At 42.6% G+C, this 23,525-nt stretch overlaps 1 protein-coding gene across 3 annotated transcripts in view; it reads left to right on the top strand.

The window, feature by feature from the left end:
• LOC111076206 (G protein-coupled receptor kinase 1) overlaps nucleotides 1-23,525 on the top strand; it is a 163,760-nt gene that overhangs the window by 9,205 nt on the left and 131,030 nt on the right. For all 3 annotated transcript variants that reach the window (XM_041595346.1, XM_041595345.1, XM_041595344.1), the window contains exons 2-3: nucleotides 3,189-3,265; nucleotides 3,325-3,398. In XM_041595346.1, the coding sequence (XP_041451280.1) occupies nucleotides 3,189-3,265; nucleotides 3,325-3,398 (151 nt within the window). The remainder of the gene's footprint in view (nucleotides 1-3,188; nucleotides 3,266-3,324; nucleotides 3,399-23,525) is intronic.

Genomic DNA, 23,525 nt, shown 5'->3' with positions numbered 1-23,525 from the left:
GTACAGAGCGGCCCAATCAAAATCCCTAATGAGGTTACTAAGCTTCGTAAACTCGGCTTTACGAATGCAGCGGACACGTTTAGATAGCCTACCCATTCGATCCAATACAGTAGGGCCAATATCGACTGACACTTCGAATGTAGGATGGTAGGAGTCTTCAGGTATAGTGAGCGGAAGGGCTCGGGTTAACAACGCTATGGTCGGATCCACGACAAAGCACAGATCAAGCAATCGACCCAAGGAATTTTTCACATGGTTGACTTGAGACAGGGATAGGTCTAGCAAGCCGTCGATAAAGTCATGGGCACATGGGCACAAGGCTATTAGACTCGTTTACCGAAGACCAAACAGTACCTGGCAAATTGAAATCACCAAGAACTATCATATTTTCGTTATCTGATAGCGAGGAAGAAACAGTTTTTAAAGCGGACAGGTGATGCTCGTATATTAAGAAATCCGAGGAAGGTGGAATATACGAGCAAGTAATGAAAATGGAAAAGCCTGGGAGAATCAGTTTCACGCATAGGAATTCCAGGTCTTGTTGAACCTGGACCATGAAATGTTCCGACGTGAAGTTTGAGTCCACTGCAATGAGGACCCCACCTCCATGCCGAGACGAACGGTCACGACCTGCTAAAACTTTGGAACTAAGGATGTCCGGCTTTAACCAGGTCTCGGTAAACACAATAACATGGGACGAGAATGCGAGACTCTAAAGAAAAAGAGTGCTGAACTTACTACGCAAGCCTCTAGCATTCTGGTAGGTAACTAAAAGAGAGAAAGTTAGTTTTTTGGATGGGTAGAAGTTGAGGTGGAAGATGAAGGTAAAGATGGAGCACTGGTCTGACTACTAGGAAGAGTTATGGGGGGCCTATTATTTTTCTTAGCCCTAAACTCTTTGACGACCAAATACTCCGGCAAAAACTTAGCGGTACAAATGTTGTCAAAATTAAGTCGGGGAGACGCTTATCTTAAAGGAAGTGTTGATACACTAGTCAACACGATTTTTCCTCAAGGAACAAAACCAACTTTTTCTTAAAGATTAAGGGCTTAGAAATGGTTTGGTGATAATTTTTTTTTTTCTATGGCAGAACTTTTTTTTGAAGAATTTTTGAAATCTGGTATTTTTTTAAAGGTTTTTTCGATGGTAGCGCTTCTTTTTTCACGTAACTCTACTATCTTACGTCTGGTTGTAAAGAACTTTACTATTTTGATAATTAAAACAGCTAGAAGCTAAGCCCAAACACTTTGTGATTTCAGCTTACCGTCTGTGAAATATAAAGCCTAGTACTCAGATCGAAAAAAACACCCAGCGAACAGAATCAGGGTTGATATTCGTATGAAACCGATAAAAAATGTTTTACGGCAAAAACTGTTTTCGAGGCTCTGTACGGAAGGCAGTACTCAGATCAAAAAACAAAAAGGTCGGTATATACTGGAAAAGTATCAGAAGTATTTGCTTGTTTTTTTGGTATGTTTCGACCCACCTCGATATCAACCTTTGATATCAACAAACGAGAAGGAACGTGTGAGTCGCTTCTAGGGACGCGACTCTACTTATACCCGTACTCAGTCTGTATATACATTTTTGAGCTAATGATTTTTTAGAATTAAAAAAAAAAAAATTTTACATTTTACATTTTTTTGCTACATCTGTTATCAACATCTACAATGTATATTCCACATCTAACATGTAGATTGTACATGTACCATTTATATTCTACATCTCCTCCGCTAGGGGTTGCTCGCGCACTGAACGCGGCAGAGTGTGCGAGCGAGAAAGAGAATCAGTAGCGTCAGCAGCGCTGGAGAAGGAGAGGGAACCAACAGAAAATTAATTTCTTCATTCTGGCTATAATTATGATCCGATCTAGTTCAGATTCGGCAATCTGGTAGATATGGGCATTCTCTACGATACTGCGTTTTTAGTTTTATCGTATCTTTAAAAATGTGACTGCCACAGATTTTCGTCCTTTGTGTGGGCGGAAGGGGGCGGGGCGAAATTTTGAAATACACTTGTAGCAGTGGGATATCACATGAGTCTGGAAACCAAATTTGGTTTCTCTAGCTCTTATAGTCTCTCAGATCTAGGCGCTCATCAAGACGGACAGACGGACAGACGGACGGACAGACAGACATGGCTATATCGACTCGGCTATTGATGCTGATCAAGAATATATATACTTTATGGGGTCGGAAACGTTTCCTTCTCTGCGTTACACACATCCACTTTTACCACAAATCTAATATACCCCTTAACTCTTTTTTGAGTACGGGTATAAAAACCAAATGAAATATTTTAATTATGAAGACAAATAGAATCTAATTAATGCAGCATTATATAAAGGACAATTATATGGATATTATAATATAATATTTTTATTAATTTTCATAAATATAAAACAAATATTGCTTTCAAAACAGTTTGTCTTCACGGTGGTCGGCACGGGTGGCGCCGCCATCTGCTGCTGCTGATAGTCAGACACATTACCATGCCAATAAAATATTGGGGAGCCCAGGATATGCCTTTGGAAGAGTGGCCCCAGCCGAAGAAGTGCATTTTGTTAACTTTAAACAAAACCAAGCACCTATCTGAGCAGTGTTACCGTACCGAATGCAGTGTACACCTCTGGTCACACCACTGGTCGCTCGAAAAATATATGACATCTGTTTGCTAGCAAACAGTTTATCGATCTGAGTACTTGGCTTAAAGCATTGAAAATCAAAAATTATGATTTTTTTCGGTATTTTTAACGAAATTTGGACTTTAAAAAATTATATCCTGTGACCTCTATTTTTTGTGTATAGGTGCATTAATTAGGCGTCGTTGTTCACTAAAATCTATGGATAAACGGTGGAGCTAAAATTCGTTAACCAAACCTAAAAAATGAAAAAATGAACAAAAAATACCTTTTTGAAGGTTGCGGGGCCTAGGCTATTAGATGCAAATACTTAAATTAATGAAAGTGCTCTTCAAATTTTGGACTCGCCGACTGATGTCGTCTAAGATTCCACTGTGTGCCATTTGCAAAGTATACTTTTATTGTATATTATATATGGTCAGCGTCAAGACCACTCTCATATGTACATATGTATATATGTACATCTATGAAGAAAATCAAAGAATTTAGATGTAAACTGAAGATAAAATTGCATAAATTAATACATGGCACATTTTTTCGTTTCAGTGTCAGAAGCGTTATGTACAAATATTTGGAAAAAGAAAGCCAACTGAACTTTCATAAAATTTTTAATGAAGTTTTAGGTAAGTAATACTTTTATAATAATATATTTTAATGCCCGATACTGATATTTGTGTTATAGGTTACCTGCTGTTTAAAGATTTTTGTGAAAACGACTCGGATGAACCTATACAACAACTTAAGTTCTATGAGCAGGTATAACAATTTGGTCTTATAATTATTGAATATATTTTGATAATGATTTCCATGTTTGCATATGTGTTTGGCAAAATAGTATATCAGTTTTTAAGTACTCTAACCGAAACTAAGCAGATATTATTATTGCACGCAGTTTCTAATTGACCATGTCTGTCTTTTTATATGTCCGTCCGTATTGCTTGACGCATTGTTCTCAGAGATTATAAGAGCTGTAACAACCAAATTATGTGCAGACTCCTGTTTTATCACACTAAACCAAGTTCGTTTCAAAATGTTTCAAACGGACATCTGTGGCATCCACAATTTAGAACAGAAACAGAAAAGCGCAGTTTGGCAGAGAATTACCATATAAACTATCAGGGGTGCCACAGAAATCACAAGTGAAATGGGAAACCGCGCAGAGAACTTCCGCTTAAAAATTTCCGCCGTGCCACAGAATTCCGAGCGATTTCATTTTTCTTAGCATTGTCACAAACCAAACTCGAACTAAGGCTAGGGTTGAAACCTTTCAAGAGTCAATTCAAATAGAGTTCATTTTGCAGTTTTATTGATTTTATCATATCAAAACAATTGGTTTTTCTTTTATGATATAAAATAATTGATTTTTCAAAGCAAAAAAACAGCCCATATCGAGCGATTCAAACAAAACAATGTACTCGGCAACTCTAGCAGTTGTCTGGCAACTCTTCGTGAATGGCAGCAATCAGCTGTTAAAAAAAAACACACATCTGAATTTTACGGTAAACTTAATTAAAATGCTTTTACCGGGACTGTTGGCCATCGAAGAACTACTGAGGCAACATATTATAATACAAACCGTGCAGCGCAGGCTTCTCAGATGCGCAGCGGACTCGTTTTCACGTTCAGACGATACGTATGTGGTTTTTGTGATTGTCTTCTCAAACTACTGCTAATTTAGTTCATTACAATTACCAGTTTTTGGTATAATGATCGCTATGCTTCTATTTGTGCTGCCATGGGTCTGCGCTTAGCCGAACAGGGGTTTTTGACATAAATGCAGTGGCAATAATGTGTAGAAATAGTTTGTTAGTTTTGTTTTGGCATTTTTAAGCGATGCCACCTGGTATAACTACAAATGACTACAAAAGTTTTCACAATTTACACAAAATGCACAATGCACACGTTTGACGTAAAGGAAGTTTTACTATAATGATCTATTTTTTGTAATGCTTAATTAAAGAAAAACAGAATGCTTTCAATATAACTTATATTAAATATATTGCTCCGAATTCGACTTAAGATTCGGATTGAGAGCGGAATCGTTAAGTGAAAATTCAGTCAGCGGATTGAATAGTGATTTACTAAAATGTTTATTTTATTAACTAAACATGTGTTATGTTAAATTATTTGGATGAGGGTTAACAATCAATTGAACAACCTTAATGAGAAAGTAAGATTCGAATCGTCTGAGGTGTGTTTTATGGGTGTATTCAATAAAATCGATGGATAAATTGTGAGCGATTTTGATTCCGCTGAAAAATCGGTGTGTGGCACGGCGGAATGGAATTGAGGTGATTTTCCAGCGGAAGTGATCTCTGTGGCACCCCTGTATATTGCCGAATTTGTATCAGATCGTATCATTATATTAAGTTTAGGTTTATAGGGATAGGGCTGCTCGACCTAGGTCGGGGTCACTCGGAGGCAGATTTGCCTATTGTGTGCCCACACTCGTCATGGAATATTGTCCGGTGCCTAGGGAGGTTTCGCGATTTGATGATGCTGCACTGTGTTGAGATGGTGTGGCAGCCTCTGTTAATTGATTGCCACTAATTGCAGGAGTAAATAATCAAATTCTTGAAGATAGTCTGATGTCTGGATCTCCAATTGTACATTTGCTGGCGAAGGGGGTGTCGTTGGTAAGCGTATGTCCCCAAATCGAGTGTAGTTTAATTTAACTTCACTGATTGTTGGGCTGAAGGTACTGATGCTTTTTTCTGTATTGCGAGCTGTGCATCCAGGTGACAGTGAGAGTAAGCCAGTTCCTTCCAGTTTTATGGTTGACGGAGACCCGTTGCAAACTGCCTAAAGTCTCATTGTAGAGTGTGTTGCAAAAATCCACCTTTGTCCGCCTTCGTGTGGGTGACTTCACATAAAGGTGCTGTCTTATTGTTAAACAACTGAAACTCAGCGATTGTCGACATTGAAGACTGTTTGATGATCAAAGCAGGTGAATTCTGCGTTGAGTAGTTTAAAGCAGCGTCTGAATTCTTCTGGCGTAAATCCTATAAATTGATCTCGGTGAGTGTTTACAGCGATTATGGTCGTTTTGAGATTGTTTCGTTTCCTACTATATCTATCGGTGATCTGCGTTGTCGAGAGGCTTTCATTACCATATTTCCTGTTTGCAATTTTTTGTACAAATGATGAATGTGTTGAAATATGGAGATGCACTCATTTTTTAGTTCAGGGCACATGTGTCTTAATTTGGACATTTCGGCTGACATGACTTGCATATCGTTCCAATATGTATCCAAGTCGTAGTATACCTCATTCTTGAGGTTCCAAGTTTCTCATAGAATATTCCAGGCTTCTTTGCAAATTGCGTCACATTTATTGATTGTGAAAATGCTAATGGCAGCATGAGAAGTAACACTAACAATATGGATATTAGTGTAGGTAATAATAACCTTTTTCGCTGTGTTGGTGGCTCCTCTGTTTCCGCAATGTCTTTGATAGCATTTTCGGAGCGTTTTGTTGCTACCTCCTCTGAGAATAATGGGGCGAGACGACTGATGGGGCCCGAGGAGGAATGAATTTAAAATCCACTTGTTTTTTGTTGCAATGATTTGTGATCAGAGCATGTTCCCACGTCTGCTAAGGAATCGCCGGAGTGATGCCAAGAATGCATCTGTGGTTAAGTCACTTACTAACTCCTTTGTGGATAAGCAGCAGAATGCTGCAATATCCGTTTTCCTCGGATTCATCATAAAATCATAATTGGTTCACAGTAGTCAGTGGTTAGTAGCCTGCATTAAGGAATGGGCGTGCTTGCGTGACTCTTTGTGCGAGAAGATTGCCCATGATCTGGTGCATCAGCTTTGGTCTGGCTCTGGTGCATCTAATGCGGCTATGTATGATGATTCTAGCCATCGTCTTGTCATTTTTTTTTTTTTACGGGATTTTATTTTTCGAATCTTCCCTATTAGAGACTTACGACAAGTATACAAATCTTAGCCTAATATATTTATTTAATTAATTACACTTAATTACTTAGAGTACGTCGCTAGCTAAGTATTATTGCTGGGTAGGAAGGTTTCTTCGCCGGAGTCGTGTATGGCTAGTGTGCCAAGTTAAAGACTGCGCAATTCAATTAGGATGGGCTTGAAGCTTGGCCTGGTACTTTGCTTTCACTTTGGCAATTTCATCTTTAACTGATCCTACATTTAAGTCTTTATGGATATTTTCATTCCGTATATACCATGGTGCCCCAGTGATAGTTCTTAGTATCTTCGATTGAGCTCTCTGGATTATTTCTAAATTACTAAGCATTTCCCCATAGCTCGGAGCCGTATGTCCAGATGGGTTTGAGAACAATGTACAAAAGTACTTTGTACTCCAGTTTTAGTGGTGAACGGGTGTTTATTAGCCAATGTAGATTACTAGCTTTAAATTTAAGTAGATTTCTCTTCGCTTCGATGTGCTTACGCCAAGTAAGCCTTCTATCCATATGAACACCAAGGTATGTTACTTCGGTGGTTTGTGGAATGTTGATATTGTTCAGACATAATGGAGGGCAAGTTTGTCTGTTTAACGTGAAGGTGACATGCTTGCACTTTTGCTCATTTACATGTATCCGCCAGTCTGCTAGCCATTTTTCTAAGGCCACGAGATGAGATGATAAGTGATCCGTGGCCCTTCTTGGGCACTTGGAGCGACTTAATATGGCAGTATCATCAGCAAATGTCGAAGTTGTTGTTCGGCTGTTTGTCGGTAGATCTGCTGTGAATATGATATACAGTGTCGGTCCAAGCACGCTGCCTTGCGGTACACCAGCTTCAATTAGATGATATTCACAGAGGAAATCTTTGCATCGTATTGCGAAACTTCATTGCTGTGGGTATGACTCCAATATTCCATGGATATTTTGTGGAAGCAATATATTGATTTTGTGCATTATGACATCTAACCAAACGCGGTCGAAAGCCTGGACGACATCCAGAAAAATGCATTTCGTATCTCAGAGGTTATGCGGCTTACTTGTTCAATGGTTCCATGTTTTTCGCGACATCCAAATTGGTGCATCGGGATGTCACCGTTCATGAGTAGGTGTTGTTTGATATGATTCAGGAGCAGCTTTTCAAATAGCTTTGATAGGCAAGGCAGTGGGCTGATAGGTCTATGTGATGATGGCTTGGACTTGTCTTTTCCGGCTTTATGGATCATTGTGATGACTGATTTCCTCCATACCTGAGGATAATAGCCCCATTTCATCATTCTGTTGAATATCATAATAAGGCAATACACTGCACAGCTCGGCAATTCTATGATCATTTTAGGGGAGATGAAATCGTGGCCCGGAGCTTTCTTTTGCTTTGAGATTTGGTCTTTAATGACCCTTGTGCCTGGCGGAGTAGCTTCGGGATTGTTGGTTGGTGGGAGCACAAAGCTATTTGTTGCTGGGTGCGGTTTGAAGACGTTTTCTAGATGGACGGCAAATGTATTTGCCTCCTCTTTGTTGCTGCGAGCCCACTCTCCTGTTTGTGTACGCAAAGGTGATTCACTCTCGATTGGTGGTCATACGCCTGATTTTGCTTTCCAAAGTGGGAATCGTTTGCTAGTTGGGGAGAGTTGCTCCATATAGGATATTTGAGCTCGGTTTTTTTCATCTTCTAGGGCTCTGCGTAGTAGGTGGTTGGCCATTTTTAACCGCACTCTTCGATGGCAGGTGATCTGTGTGCTTGCCACTCTCGGCGAAGCCTTCTTTTGTGCCTAGAAATACGACTGCTGTTGGAAAGTTTATTAGATGCTAATATTGGTGTTGAGTGTTTTGCCGCCAGTGACATTGAGGAAACCAATTGCTTCGTCTGACCTATCAATGTCATCTTTACAATTAATGTTTGGGCAGCTATCAATATGAGAGCTTATGTACTTCCTGTATTTGAGCCAATCTGTTTTGCTAGAAGTTAGAAAGTGTGGGCGTTCCGAAAGCTGTGGATGGTCGTAAATGTGAAGTAGAATGGGCGAGTGATCCGATGATAGATCAGTTAAGTGATCTACATTAATCTGAGCTTGCAGCACCCTTCGTGTAACTGCAAAATCAATCAAGTCGGGTTGCTTGTTTGGATCCGTGGGCCAATGTGTGGGCTTGCCCGGAGAGATAAAGTCTAGCTTGTTTCGTGGGGTTATTATAGCGTTATATAGTTGTCTTCCTTTCGGGTTGGTAAGTCTAGATCCCCAATGGGTGTGCTTGGCATTGTAGTCACCAGCTGCTATAAATCGGTCACCTAGTAGGTCGAAGAATGTTACAAATTCTGTTTCGGAAATGCAGAAGCGTGGTGGGCAGTATACTGCGGCTAGGTTTAGGTAGCCGCTCTGAATTTCAATATGAATTGCTGTTGCCTGTAGATAAGGTGTAGCAAATGAAGGCAATGGATAATGCCTAATGCGATTCTTGATCAGGACGCCATACCTCCATGCCTTACCATCGGGATGATTTGTTGCATAGAAGTTATAGCCATCGAGGTGAAAATAGTTTTTATTTGTTAGGTGAGTCTCTGATATGAGCATGGCGTCAATGTCGTGTTGAGCGAGGAACTGTAAGAGCTCGCATTTTTGCTGCGAAATGCCCTTTGCATTCCAGAAACATATATTTAGACAGGACATTTAAACAGATTTCTGTTTGATTAGGAGCTCCAGGAGGAGATTTTGGTTGCGCATAAGCTCCTGCGTCGTTTGTTGTATTGCTACCATTGTGTTTGTTATAGTTACCAGCATTGATTCAATTCCACTAGGCAATTGGGATGGATTAGCAGGGGTATGTTGGGCAGAGAATTCTGGGATCTGATTTGATGCCTGATTCTGCATTATTCCAGCTGTGGTTGGTTGAAGTGTCGGCTTAGAGACTGAGGCGTATGACCCGTTGTTGTAACTTAACGCCTGAGCAAAAGAAACTCCTGGAGTCGTAGTTGATAGTATATATGTTAAGTTTTGTCGGACGACCGGGTTTCGATCTGCAGTTATTTGTTGGTTTAGGCGATTTTTCAATTCTTTATAGACAGGACAACCTCTATAGTTGGCAGTATGGTTTCCCCCACAGTTGCTACATTTTTTGGCAGATGGGTCCTCCTTATTTACGGGGCAGGCCTCAGTGAGATGAACATCACCACAGGCAACGCAGACTGCCCGTAGAGTGCAATAGGTTTTCGTGTGTCCATATTCCTGGCAATTTGTGCATTGGACCGGTCCATTTCGTTTGTGTGGTTCCTCAACGGTGATCCTACGGTGTAGTAGATATTGAAGCTTGTATATTGGGTGAACTTAATTTTTACATTGGCTGGGGAATTTTATTTCTATTTATTATGTTCATAGCCATTTTGACTTCGAAGCCCTTATCGTTAAGTCCATATATTATCTCATTGATTGGGACTGTTGGTTCGATTCCTTTGATAACCACTTGTAATCCTTTGCTACTTTTAAATTGGTAGGTGTAGTAATTCATTTTTTCATTTTCGAGGTATTTCGCAACTGATCGATAGTTTTGTTCGTCATTGACTTGTATTTTTGTTTCATTTATATTGCCCCTTTTTATGTACGTGACATAGAATGTGTTTGCGCCAATTGTATCAGTTATTTTTTTGACCAGTTCAGCACAATTTGCCTGTCGAACATAAATAGGTGGCGGTCTTAATTTTTTGGCCTTGGGTGTTTGGGTGATCTCATCTTCATTTGGGACACTTAGTATCGCAAATCTATTGTTTGCTAGTGCCTTATGTGGCACAGTGTTCTCGGTTATTTTTGTTATTTTAGCTGCATTGTTGTTCTTCACATTTTGTGGGCTCAATTTTCTTTTGATTTGCACATAGCGATCGAGCCCAGTCTGAATTAACGCTCCGTTAGCATATTTTGAACTTATTGGTTGGGAGAGTTGGGGCTTGTCGCAGTGGGTCGACAGTATCGGGCGCTGAGCAATTGCAGTGGTTGTTGTCGTTGTTGTGGTCGAAGACACAGTTTTGAGCGAGGGCATTGTACTAGTTGTTGTCGATATGAGCAAATCGCTGGTTAGGCAGTACGAGTCGGGGGATGGGCACTGAGCACTCCATGACCCACTTTGCAATGCAGGGGAGAGAGAGCGTGCTCTCTCCTCGTTCACTTGCAGTGATGCAGTTTTTGTTGGTACTGCTGCCTTTGGCGAGCGTATAGAGAAGTACGCGTTGTTTTTTGCTTGCGAGAGCCGACGCTCGTCTTGTTGTTGTTGCCGGGCTTGGCTCATTTTGGCTTTGGTTACAGTGCTTGTGCTCTTTACCGAGCTGGTGCTCTTAAACGTTGACATTTGTTCTTTTCTATTATTTCTATTAATCTTTACTACTCGATTGGATGGTATTCATGGGCAGCACGATCACTAGTACCCATGCCTACCCCAAGCGCTTTTTCGCGAATTAATTTATGATTAATCGCGATTAATTGATTTAATTGATTTTCACCGCGGAGGGATACAAAAATACGTCTGTAGTCGTTGACGATTGACGGTCGTCTTGTCATTGATGATCAAATATTGTCTTGCAATTGCCCTTAATGCTTGGGCACCGCAATGCAGATTTTCCTCATGAAGTTCTCGCATAATCATTTTGACTATTGGGTCTTGTACGGTAGCAGGATTGGATGTTTTGCGTTGAACGGAATTTGAGCTTCTTCGAGTCTTCCAACAACTCTGATGAGTTTATCATCTAGTATGGGAGATAACGAAATGATCGAACTCTTCTTATCCACTGTTGTATAGCGTTTTAACTGTTTTAAATCCGCTTTGAACTCAACTTGTTGAATCGTTCGTATGATCATTGTGCGAGCACGCCTTAGATCTCCTGCGCAAAGTTTCGTTGTGGGTGCTCTATTAGTTTTGTAGCAGAAGCGAAACATGTAACAATACGTTGTAATTTGTTGAACGATTTGCTGTGTCTGCATGTGTATAACTCTTTTCCAGAAACCTAGATGAGATTAGCAAGCTGACATGCTTAGACTTTCTCTCGAGATTGCTGTACTCAATGATGGGTGTTTTTGTCCATTTATCTCCTGATCCGTGCAACTAGACGTGGTAGGGATTGTTTGGCGGTGGGTGCCACTCAAGACTTTGATCATAATAGTCGTACAGAGACACGATTGTTTTTGTAGGTGGTTCGTACGTACACTGCCGCGACATGGGCCCGCTCCGATGCATCTACAAAGGTATGTAGATCCTGGGTGACTGGCACTTTCCCATCATATATTTGCCGGGGAATCTCCATTGAGTTTAACGATTTTAGGTCCTCCCGATACTCCTTCTATTCGTCTTGGAGTTGCAATGGCAGTTCATCGCCCAATCGAGTTTAAGCTCCCACAGTTTTTGCATAAATATTTTAGCCTTGACTATCACTGGTGCAAAGAGACCCAGTGGGTCAAAGATTTGGGCCAATTCTGAGCACTCGACCCTTTTGGTGATGCGTGTTGCTAGTCTTTCTTGTGGTTCGTCCTCGTAGTTGGTCTTGTTTTTCACGCTGTATTGCTCAAATGTTTCACCTAGTTTAACGTCGTTGACAACGTTCTCTTGGGGTATTCCTTGCAATAGCTGGTAGTTGTTTAAGTTTAAGGCCGAACGGTATTTTATTAAGTTCTTGTTTAACTTGTATTGCTTCTTGAATGGTATCCGCGCCAGTGAGACAGTCATCCACATAGAAATCGTTGTTTGACGCAGCAGATCCTATAGGTAATCTGTTTTGGCTCCGAGTTGCCAAATGATCCAGACATTTTGTTGCCAGGAATGGAGCAGATGTGGTCGCATATGTGACTGCTCTTAAGGGATAGTACCTGATATCTTCAGATGGATTGTTTCTGCAGACTATTATCTGATGAAATTGATCCTCGGGATTTATCCACACTTGTCGGTACTTTTTCTCAATGTCCGCTGTGAATACGTAATTATGTGTACGAAAACGTAGTTGAATGGACAAAGGTTCACTCTGAACTGTAGGTCCGGCATGCAGAATGTCGTTTAGAGACTTTCCGCTTGTTGATTTGCATGATGTATCAAAAACGACCCGTAACTTTGTGCTGGTGCTCTCAGGTTTGAGTACACAGTGGTGTGGTATGAAGTAGTGTCTCTCCGGAACTTGTGTTGCTGGGACCATCTTCATGTGTCCAAGTCCTTCATATTCATTTATAAATTCCACGTAGCCTTTACAGGTGTCTGGTGAAATCCGTCGCTCTAATGCCAGGAATCTTTTTGTTGCAGTTTCCAAAGACCCCCTAGGGCTGAAGAGTGTTCGGAAAATGGGAGTTTTACTATCAACCTGCCATCCGATGCTGTTTGTAAGTTCTCTATAAAGTGAGCTTCGCAATGTGCTTCGATTGGCGTGCGTGGTTTTTCTTCCGTCTCTAAGTTGTCCAGAGACCAGAATTTTTCCATTAGTTCGTTGAGTCCAAATGCACAAATGGATGAGGAGTTGTGTGCAGCACTGTTTTTTCCTGCCATAATCCATCCCCATTTTGTATTTTGCAGCAACGGGCCTCCTGTTTTTGGCTGTTTTTGATCTGGGAATAGTAGCGAATAATAGTGCTCCGATAAGCATGTCGACTTTCCCTGGTGTATGGAAATCCGGATCTGCCAGTTGATATTTTTTTGGTATGTTCAAGTTCATTGCACCGAGTGCCTGCTCTGGTTGATCAGCAATTATCTGAGTTACTACGAATGCTTCAATTCTTTATGTAAATCCGCCGTAAAGGCATTTTATTAGAACATTTAATCTGTCTTCTTCCTGGGCCACCAACCGGTTGGCAATGTCTGTTTGCTAAGAACGTACCGGGCTCGCAGCATCATCAGTCGCAAATCAATCAGATAGTCCCAGAGGGATTCCTTGGGCTTCAGCTCTCTGCTCCGGAAGTATCTGGGTGGCAAGAATTCCTTGCGGATCTCTGTCCAGCTCTGGCCTTGCATCTGGAATGTACCGAAGAGGACGGAGACGGCCCGTGGCAGCTGCTCAGGGTTCCCTCCGTACGACTCGACTCGCTCCTTCAGTCGCTCGATGAATGCCAGTGGATCCATATGTCCGATGAATGTGAGTCCCCGTTTCCTGAGCTTATCTGCCAGTAAGGAATAAGAGACTTCTCCTTCTGGGCGGGAGGCCCTTTGTCCCTGGGATAAGCTAGGTTGGTCGTGGCGAGGAGTGGCTCGCCCCCGGTGGGGCGGTGTTCGGCGGTGCTGGGTCCTGGTCTTGGAGGCATGGTATGGTTCCGCTACGGCCACTTGAAGTGGCTCCTGTCGGTGGCTCAGCTGCCGTGTCCTGGGGTTCGGTGGCACTGATGCTCAATCCTTGGCTTGTGCTGGGCAACTCGGGGATTACCCATTGTGATGGTTCCAGAACAGGGCCTTGCTGGAGGTTGCCGTCGATGGCCTCAGTTCCTCGTCCTGGGGGTGTCCTGAGGCCCTGCTGTTCGGGTTGTGCTGTGGAAGGCTCAGCGATTAACAACAGGAGCTGCTTCTTATCCCTGATTCCTTCCTCCTTTGCTCGCGTTTCTGGTCCTTGTAGCTTGGAGCCCATGTTTCCTTTGGGGTCGTGGCGCTTAGGGTTGGCTATCATGGTACTGGGAAATCGATGGCTCTAGGCTGGAGCTGGAAAAACATCGATGTTTGCCACCATCGATGTTTTCGATGTTGTAGGACGAAGACATCGATTATAATCGATTACACTAGTCTAGAATTAGGCTGTGGCCCAAAATATAGATTCTTATAGATTTCGGGGTTTAAAAATTGTTAACGAATTATGGTTTTTTTTGTTATGGTGTAGTTTTTTTTTAAGAATTTTTTAATATCTGGTATTTTTTGTTTGTTTTTTTTTCAGAGGTAGTGCTTCTATTTTTCACATAACTTAAGTACCTTATATCTGGTTGCATATAACTTTGCAGTTCTGAAAAGCTGACAAACGTAGCTATAAATCCGACCCAGACCCTTTGTATCTGCAGCTTAACGCCTGGAAGATATTAAGCTTTCAAATTCAAATTTCATCAATTTTTTGCGGTTTTTTTTTTAATTTTTAGTCGAAAAAAAAATTAATCTTGGCCAACATTTTTGGTTTTAGATAGACGCATTATTTAGGCGTCGTCTAAGGGATTGCTCATCAAAATCTATGGATAAACGGTCAACTTGCAGTATGCGTTTGACCAAAACAACTCAAAAATAATTTAACCTGAAATTAGTGCTTTTATTTAACTGTATTTATTCTGGTGGAAGTTGCACGGCGCATTACTGAGGGTGTGATCCTGCGTAGGAATGCTTGTTGTTTGGCACAAAGGATTACGAGGAGTGTAGTTTGTTTTGATGTGTCTCTAATGAAGACTAGAGCTTAATTGCCTACCTCGAGCTTGGGCTCCGCCTTATATTGGCCGACAGTCGATTTTCTGGGCAGAGGGCTCTGCCACCCGCGCTGCTCCACCTGATCGTGGCTCTCTCCTGTACTCGGCTCCCGATGGTCGCAGTGTCGTTGCTGTCGCCGTGTAGCCGCAGCGCAGCGGCTGCACGACGCTCTTGCTCTGCTCCTGGGCGTCCGATGCTTCGGCCGCTGGACAGTGAAACGTAGGCTGTAATTGGCGATGCGCTAAAAAATCTGTAGCGTACATTTACGTAACAAAAAAACTCAAGAAAAAACATTTGTTTTTGTCCGTGTACACACATACATTTGCAATGTTCGTCTTGCTTTCGCATTCCGTCATGAGTCGAACATGTCAACAATATGCCGAATGCCTCAGGCCCACGAGCCGAAGATCTTAGGACTTTTAACTGAAAATTCAGCTGCGCCACATTCGTTGTATGAACTGGCACAGCTATACAGTGGCGTAGCTAGGTTGGAAAGGGCCCCGTGCAAAAAAAAATTGGGGCCCCACCTAAAGTCAGATACTTTATCATTAAGGGGGTTTTGTATGAGCTTTATGGATTAATACTATTGATATTAGGTCATGAGGTAAATCGATTTCTTTATTTGAAAATGTATGTGTTCAAATAACTTCATTGTACATTTAACAAAATTACATTCTTTATCTTGCCTTTCTTTTCGCAAAATTACAATACTCGACAAAATTAAACTTTTTTTTTATGCTTCGAACAGAACCGACTTTTTCCGATAGATTCAATTTTTACAGCCGTACTCAGAGTTAAGTGGTATATTTGATTACGGTAAAAGAGGATGTGTGTAACGCAGAGAAGGAAAACGTTTCCGATCCCATAAAGTATATATATTCTTGATCAGCAATGAGCGCCTAGATCTCAGAGACTATAAGAGCTAGAACAACCAAATTTTGTTTCCAGACAAATGCACTGCTACAAGTGTATTTCAAAATTTCGCCCCGCCCCCTCAAAGGACGTCTGTGTCAGGCACAATTTTAAAGATACGATAAAACTAAAAACGCAGAGATTGACCCCAGATTGCCGAATCTGAATCAGATCGCGGATATTGTCTGGGTGAACTATGTCATTAAACCCGGACATCGTCCGCGACAGCACATTGCGCCACAACAGCAGAGATTCGAATGTAAAAACATAGCTACGCCACTGCAGCAATATACTGTATGGTATATCATCGGAAAATGTGTTACTTTTTTAATACCTTAAATTCCTTAAAATACTAAAAAAATAATGCATCCTGAAATCGTCATGCTAGGAGGGAGCTGGGAATGGATTTTAGACTCATAGTTTCTTGGTGAAAGATTCTTATAAACTTTCGAAGATTCCGATTCTGATGGACGCTTATCACTTTTTTTGTCCTAATCTACATATATATGGATATTTCTCTGACGAGGTCCACCGAGACCAAAAAAATGTCTGTAAAAACACATTTCCATACATCTCTGTCGCGATATTATAGTCTATATTTATGTAGGAATCGGGATAGGGCCGGCAGTGCAGAGAGCGACTCGAAGTGGCCGCCAGTATTGAGCAACGCCATTTTTTGAGCAAAGGAGAGAGATCAATTAGAGCAGGAGGTTTGTAGGGTCAAGCAAGCGAGAATCAGCGTCGGTCGGTGCCAGAGTTACGCGAGTTTCACACACACTACACATCAATCACCATTAAATATCATAAGCCAATTCCCATAATATTAAATAAAAGTTACAACAACTTGGGTCTTGGGCTTTAATCCACATCAGTGCAAAAACCCTGGGCCCCACATTTGGGGGCTCGTCCGGGATTGAATTTAAAAACAACAAAAAAAGTGTCGTAATTGTGGTCAATTGTGTTGTGTTGTAGGGGAGTTCGGGTCATAACTCGCAAAATTGCATTAATCAAGCCAAGAGTGTTAATGGACAATTGTTGGAGAGCGACAGAGACAAAAACGGAGCGTCAAACGAATTTTCGACAATTTCGTGGAACCGATTTCAAGGTCTGCGACAGAAGGCGTCAAGAAACGGTTAAGAAACAAGGAAACAACGAAGACAGCGAGAACTGATTTCAAGGTCTGCGACAGAAGCCGACGTGAAACAGTGAAGGCAAAAGAAAATGACGAGAGTCTTTAATCGCCTGCAGTCTTTAATCGTTTTATAATGTCAGTAATGAGCGATTTAATTAGGAAAGGTGATGCAGTCATTTACATGGATGACATTATCATTCCGAGTTCCAGTATGTTCCATTCGGTATATTCGACACGCCTGCAGTCTTTAATCGTTTCATAATGTCAGTAATGCGCGATCTAATTAGGAAAGGTGATGCAGTCATTTACATGGATGATATTATCATCCCAAGTAAAGATGTTGAAGAGGGACTAGAAAGATTGGAAAAAGTGCTTGAAGTGGCAGCACAGAACGGATTAAGGATTAATTGGTCGAAGTGTCAGGTTCTACAAAAGAAGGTACGATTCTTAGGCTATATTGTTGAAAATGGAACGATCAAACCAAGTGAGGAAAAAACCATGTCAGTGGGTAGTGCAAAGATTCTTAGTGCTGACGTCGTACTTCAGGAAATTTATAGAAGGATACGCAGTAATCGCAAAACCGTTGTCAGATTTGCTAAGGAAGGATGCAAAGTTTGAATTCAAGGAGTTACAGCAGATAGCGTTCGAGCAGTTAAAGGCTGCGCTGACTAGTAAACCAGTTTTGAGGATGTATAATCCTAGGTTGCAAAATACACACAGATGCGTCCAAGTTCGGATTTAAAGCAGTATTGCTGCAGAGACACCCAGAGGATAGCTTGTTACACCCAGTATTGTTTATGAGCCGCAAAACAAGACCTTGCGAAGAGAAATACCACTCGTACGGACTAGAAGTGCTAGCAGTGGTAGGAGCATTAACAAAGTGACGTGTATATGTCTTGGGAACGAAGTTTAAAATCATCACTGATTGTAATGCGTTCGCCATGCCGATAAAGAAGGAAGAGGTACCGTTGAGAGTTGCGAGATGAGCGATGGGGTGGACACAAATCGTCTGCCGCGGGCCATGGCCGAACTTCTCACAGACCGTGCCAGTCGTTGGTTCCGCACCAGCCGCCTACAAAGTTCCTCATGGGAAAATTTCCGCCAGGAATTTTTAACGTTCTTCTTGCCACCACGGTATTTTGAACAATTGGAAGACCAGATCCGAGCCCGCAAGCAAGTGGCTGGGGAAATGTTCAAAGATTTCCTCATCGAGATCCGTCTACTCATGCACCACGCCAGGTACGACGCAGCCAAGGAACTGAACAGGATCTATGACAACGCGCTGCCAGCATATCAGATGTACGTGCGCCGACACGAACTACAAAGCTTAGCACAGCTCACACTGTTGGCCACAGAGTTCGAGAGCATCCAAGAGCGGACCATTCCGACCACTTTCGCACCCCCGCGGAACACGCCAAGATACCCAAGGCCAGCTACAGAGCAGAGGAACAGTGACTCGCAGTGGACGCCATTTCGGAGACCACATTGGGAGTCGACAGACACACCAGGGAGACCGCCAGCTCAACCAAACAGTACGACGAATCCCGATTTAGCACCTCGCATGATCTCGACCCCCCATCGCCAACCCACGCACCGCCTGTCGCCGGTGTGGTGAAGCCGTGCATGCGGCATACGACTGCCATAGTCCCTCGATCCTATTCTGCTGTGAATGTGGCAAACGCGACACACGGACCGTCGATTGCTGCCGCCAGAATACGTCGGGAAACGACATGCGTCCCCAACTGACACGGGATCAGCCGGGAACGACGCCTCCTCCAACCCGCGACTAAATAACTCTCTACACGTAAGCAACGGCCGGATAGTGGCGATGGTAAGCATAGGAGGATACGCAACGGAAGCCACAATCGACACCGGGGCATCCAGAAGCTTTATTAGCGCAAACCGCGCCCGACAACTAGACAACAACACCAACCTGCAAGATGCATGCGTCCGCATACGCCTGGCCGATGGCTCGGTCAGAGAGATCTCACAAGTTCTACTGGCGCACATCAAGCTGGATCATCGAGAGGTTCAAATTCCGCTCCTGGTCCTGCCAAACATGTTGGGACAAGTCATTGTCGGCATGGACTTCCTAGGTGCCACCGAAACGACGATCCAATGCGGCTCCACGCTGCTACAGCTACGAAACCGTCACCCCATGCCCACTGAACCCGTGCTTAACACCATCCACGTACAAGACGCCGAACCTCGATACCAGAAACTTCAACGAACCCACGTCCACGACCTACCACAACGCTCACGGCACCCAATAACGCAACGCAGCACTTGACACCCAAACCAATCGCACCGAATACGAAGCAACGGTACATTACGGAGAATACGAATCCAAGGTCAACACCAGCAAACAGCAACCAAGCAATCGGGAAAACGAGTCCCACGGTCACTACGGAGCAACCGCGTCCTAGGCCAACCACAGGGGACACACACCCCAAACACACGAGACAAACACACTTGAACCCTGCGATCGACACATGAAGCCCAGATCGAAGACAAGCAACAGAGCAAGCACGCACAGACAGCGCAACGGAAGAATTGAACACACGGACACCCTCAAAGCCGACCACCAGCATCGAACAAGGACAACGGCAGCCACCATACGACAGCCCAGCAACACGGGAAACAGCCACGCTAACCCCACGCTGGTCGGGGCCCATAATTGAACTGATATCCACAGAGCCCCTCAACGCGGGCCCGGAAACCAGGACGATAACCCCACGACGCACCGACCGCCGCCCTGTCGTACCCACGGCCGACGCCACACCGATCCTCGCCCACACAATGGAGTACCTTCCGCGTACTGACATGATTTTTAGCGTCATGCACCGAGCCATGCCTAGAGCCATGTCCAATATCTTCGTCGCCCATACAAGTCGTTGTTGTGATACCAGAGGCGTCATCGCGACTCACCTGTTCACGTACCAGTCTGGCTGTAGTATAACACGAGTACTACACCCGGCATACCAAAATATCATACCCATGGTCGACACCACACCCATCTTCGCCCACATAAGCGACTACCAACGGAGGATCGAAACGCACAGCTCCTTCGACACAACCCTCTTACCCGAAGACCCCAGCCAGCTATTTGACTCTGAAGCCGCCGATCCAACCGAACATGAGCCCGAACCAGTCCCGGAGCCGTGGCCGCCAGACTGGGCCCCGCAGACCCAAGCATCCGTCGCCCAAACAAGCCATTGGTCCAACAAAAGAGACATCGTCGAGACCAGCCAGTTCATGCACCAGTCTGGAGACAATACCACCCAAGTGTTCCGCCAGAGCTACAAAACTACTCTACCCACGTCCAACGCCTCCCCGATCATCGCCCACATAAGCGATTACCACCGGAACATCGATCCGTCAAGCACATTTGACAAACCCATCCTTCCGAAAAACCCGAATCAAACCTTTGACCCCGGAGCCACCGAAAACGACCCAGAACTACCGACGGATCCTTGGCCACCCGACATAGCACCGCAGATTCGAGAATGCCTGGACAAATAACTACCAAAGAAAACTGCCGAGAAAACCATCGTCATATGGGAAATTCGACCCACCAAGCACCAACTACACCAACTACAAAGCACCAAGAACAGCAGAAAGGCCACGATCACAACAGCAGTAGAAAATATAACGTTACCGACGCCACGCTAAAGTGACGAGATTAACAGCGACGAATCCGGAGACTCGGCACAAGCCAAAGGACAGGATAACCCGGAAAACGGCGAACCTCAGCACCCGCCAAGCGACGCCACAAATCTCTCCATCACCCACCCGGAAGAAAGGGGTGGGGTGTAACGAACCATGGATCCCATGGTTCGTCACAAGCAGACGACGCAGCCAACGCTACTCCCAGGTGAAGCGATCAACACCCAGCAAAAATGCAAACTCAGCACACGCCAAAAGACAGGAGACCAGCACAAGGGGCTTACGCAATAAGTAGCTAAAATAATATTAAATAAATATTCCTAATAATATATATTCCCGAAGTGCCAACGAAATTCCTTTCTCACGGTACCGGTGCATATCGATCACCTCACCGGGGACATTGGACACCTATTGGGAGGCGATTGCTTAGGTAACTCTCGATTACCGAGCAAAACCCCCCACATGCGCAAGCCAGTCAGCAGTCTCCGACTTTCCTTACCGGGAATATTGGACACTGACTGCAGGGCTAATGATTAGGTAACCTTCTGTTACCGATCAGCCCGTCTGCACGCGCAGACTATAATTCGGCAATATATATTTATGTAAGAACCCTTCCCACATTCTGGAGTAGAAATAAGATATCTGTAAGACATTCATGGGAAAATGGAAGGCCGCCCGATCTATAAAAGGCACTGCCTTGCATGAAGAAGAAGGCAGTCCATCGGCCATCGAGAGAGAGTCCACCAGCCGTAGCAGTCAGGCAAATAACAAACACGCGAGTAAAACCACCATACGCGTCGTAGAACAATTAAACATAACATAATCGGGTAGAATAATAATACGGAAGAATAAAGAAACCCATTAAAATTAAAAGAACCAAAAAGTGTTGTGATTTCTATTTCAGTTTCAGGCCAAGTTCCTGGTTTTCCCGATAAAGTCCTCGTGAATTATAAATAACTTGTAATTCAGGACCCTGGACAGACTGATGCATACCTCAGCCTGAGATAGGACATGACAACCTCAAAAAAATTATTTTCATCAATATTACCGTCTAACCCAAGATAAAAAAATTGGGGGTATCCCGTTTAAATTAAAAAAAGAACAACATTTTTTTGGCTCAACTTAATGTTGATATACAAATAGCTTACAACAAATTTATAGCTGCATTTACTATCTTTTCAGAATAGCAAAAGTCGTTACAACCAGATTTAATATACTTAAATTATGTGAAAAAGATAGGCGCCCTGTGAAAAACGGAATACAAAAATAAAATTCTTTTAATTCTATAGGAAAAAGTTCTGCCATAGATAAAACCATAATTTTTAAACAAAAATAAAATCGCGCTGATTTATGCCAGGATTGATATAACGTTTGATTTACATTTTTTTAGTCGCTTAATTGCTTTTCTCGACGCATTTAATAAAAAAATCAACGTAAATTACTTCGGTATAGCGCTTTTACTTTTGAAAATGTTTGACCCTATTTAGTTCAGCGGCACTGTATGTGTTTCTCCGGATTACAATTTCTGGAGGTTTTATTTTAGAATACAATTTATTTGCTGTTCTAAACAATTCTTACTGAGAGAGAGAAAGAAAGAAAGAGAGACAAAGACCACTAGTTATTTTTTAATGTTAACCATGTTTCGGTTCAGACTTCTATGAATCACAGTAAATCAAGTTTGTTTTAAATATTTTCTAAGCCTAGAATGTTAAGCAGGCACAATTCTTAAGATTAAAAAAAATGTTTTTAGCTTGAAGGCGGTACTCAAAGAGCTAAAGAGTATAAGGAGTGTAACGCAGAGAAAAAAAAACGTTTCCGACCCCATAAAGTATATATATTCTTAATCAGCAGCAATAGCCGAGTCGATGTAGCCATGTCTGTCTGTCCGTCCGTCCGTCCCCACAAAGGACGAAAATCTGTGGCATCCACAATTTTAAAGATGCGGAAAATGCAGAATAGTATATAATGGCCATATCTATCAAAATGCCGAATCTGGTACGATCAGAACACTATTATAGCAAAAATGAATAAACTAATTTTCAGTTGCTTACTCCACCCTTCTCAGCGCTGCAGACGCAACTTATTATCTTTCTCTGTCGCACACACTCTGCCCTGTGCAGTGCGTGACCTTTCGCGGAGAAGATGTAGAGTCTACATTGTAGATGTATAATCTACATGTTACATAGATGTAGATGACAGATGTAGAAAAAAAATGTAAAATATTAAATGTTTTAAACCCACATAAATCATAATCTCACATATTTATGTACTGATTGAGTACGGGTATAAAAGTAGAGTCGGGGCCTCAGCAGCGACTCAAAACGTTCCTTCTCGTTTTACATTCAGTCATGGCCCCGGCTTTCACATACACCTTGCGTTTTATTAAATCATACTTTTCATTTTCAGGAGCTATTAACTCCTGTACTGTTAAGCGCAAAATTGACTGCTGTTATACCCACGCGTTAGTGCAATCTCATTGTTTTTTGTTTAACAGAGATTTATCGATATACAAATCGGGCTGCGACAACTGTTTGGACGAATTCACTGTCTATTGTTGCACAGACCAATTTTTTCAAATCCAATTTTGAAGCTGGCTTAAAAAAAAATTGTTTATATAAAGGTCACAAAATCAATTGCCCTGTTGTCAAATTCATGTCAATGCATCAATAAGTCATATATTTGTTTCCCTTTGCAGTTGGGCGTTTTGTATAAAAGTTATTTAATTTTCCATTCGGCTCGAAATATGTTACCGTTTTGAATACGGGAACGCTTTACTTTTCGTTTTAAAAAGTAAAGCCTAGTACTCAGACGCGCTAAATTTTCAGTCGACCGAAAGTGCTATATATTCCGCTCG

Source organism: Drosophila obscura, unplaced genomic scaffold (genome assembly GCF_018151105.1).
Source record: "Drosophila obscura isolate BZ-5 IFL unplaced genomic scaffold, ASM1815110v1 contig_56, whole genome shotgun sequence".
NCBI classification, from domain to species: Eukaryota; Metazoa; Arthropoda; class Insecta; order Diptera; family Drosophilidae; genus Drosophila; species Drosophila obscura.
This window is presented reverse-complemented; position numbering and strand designations above follow the sequence as displayed.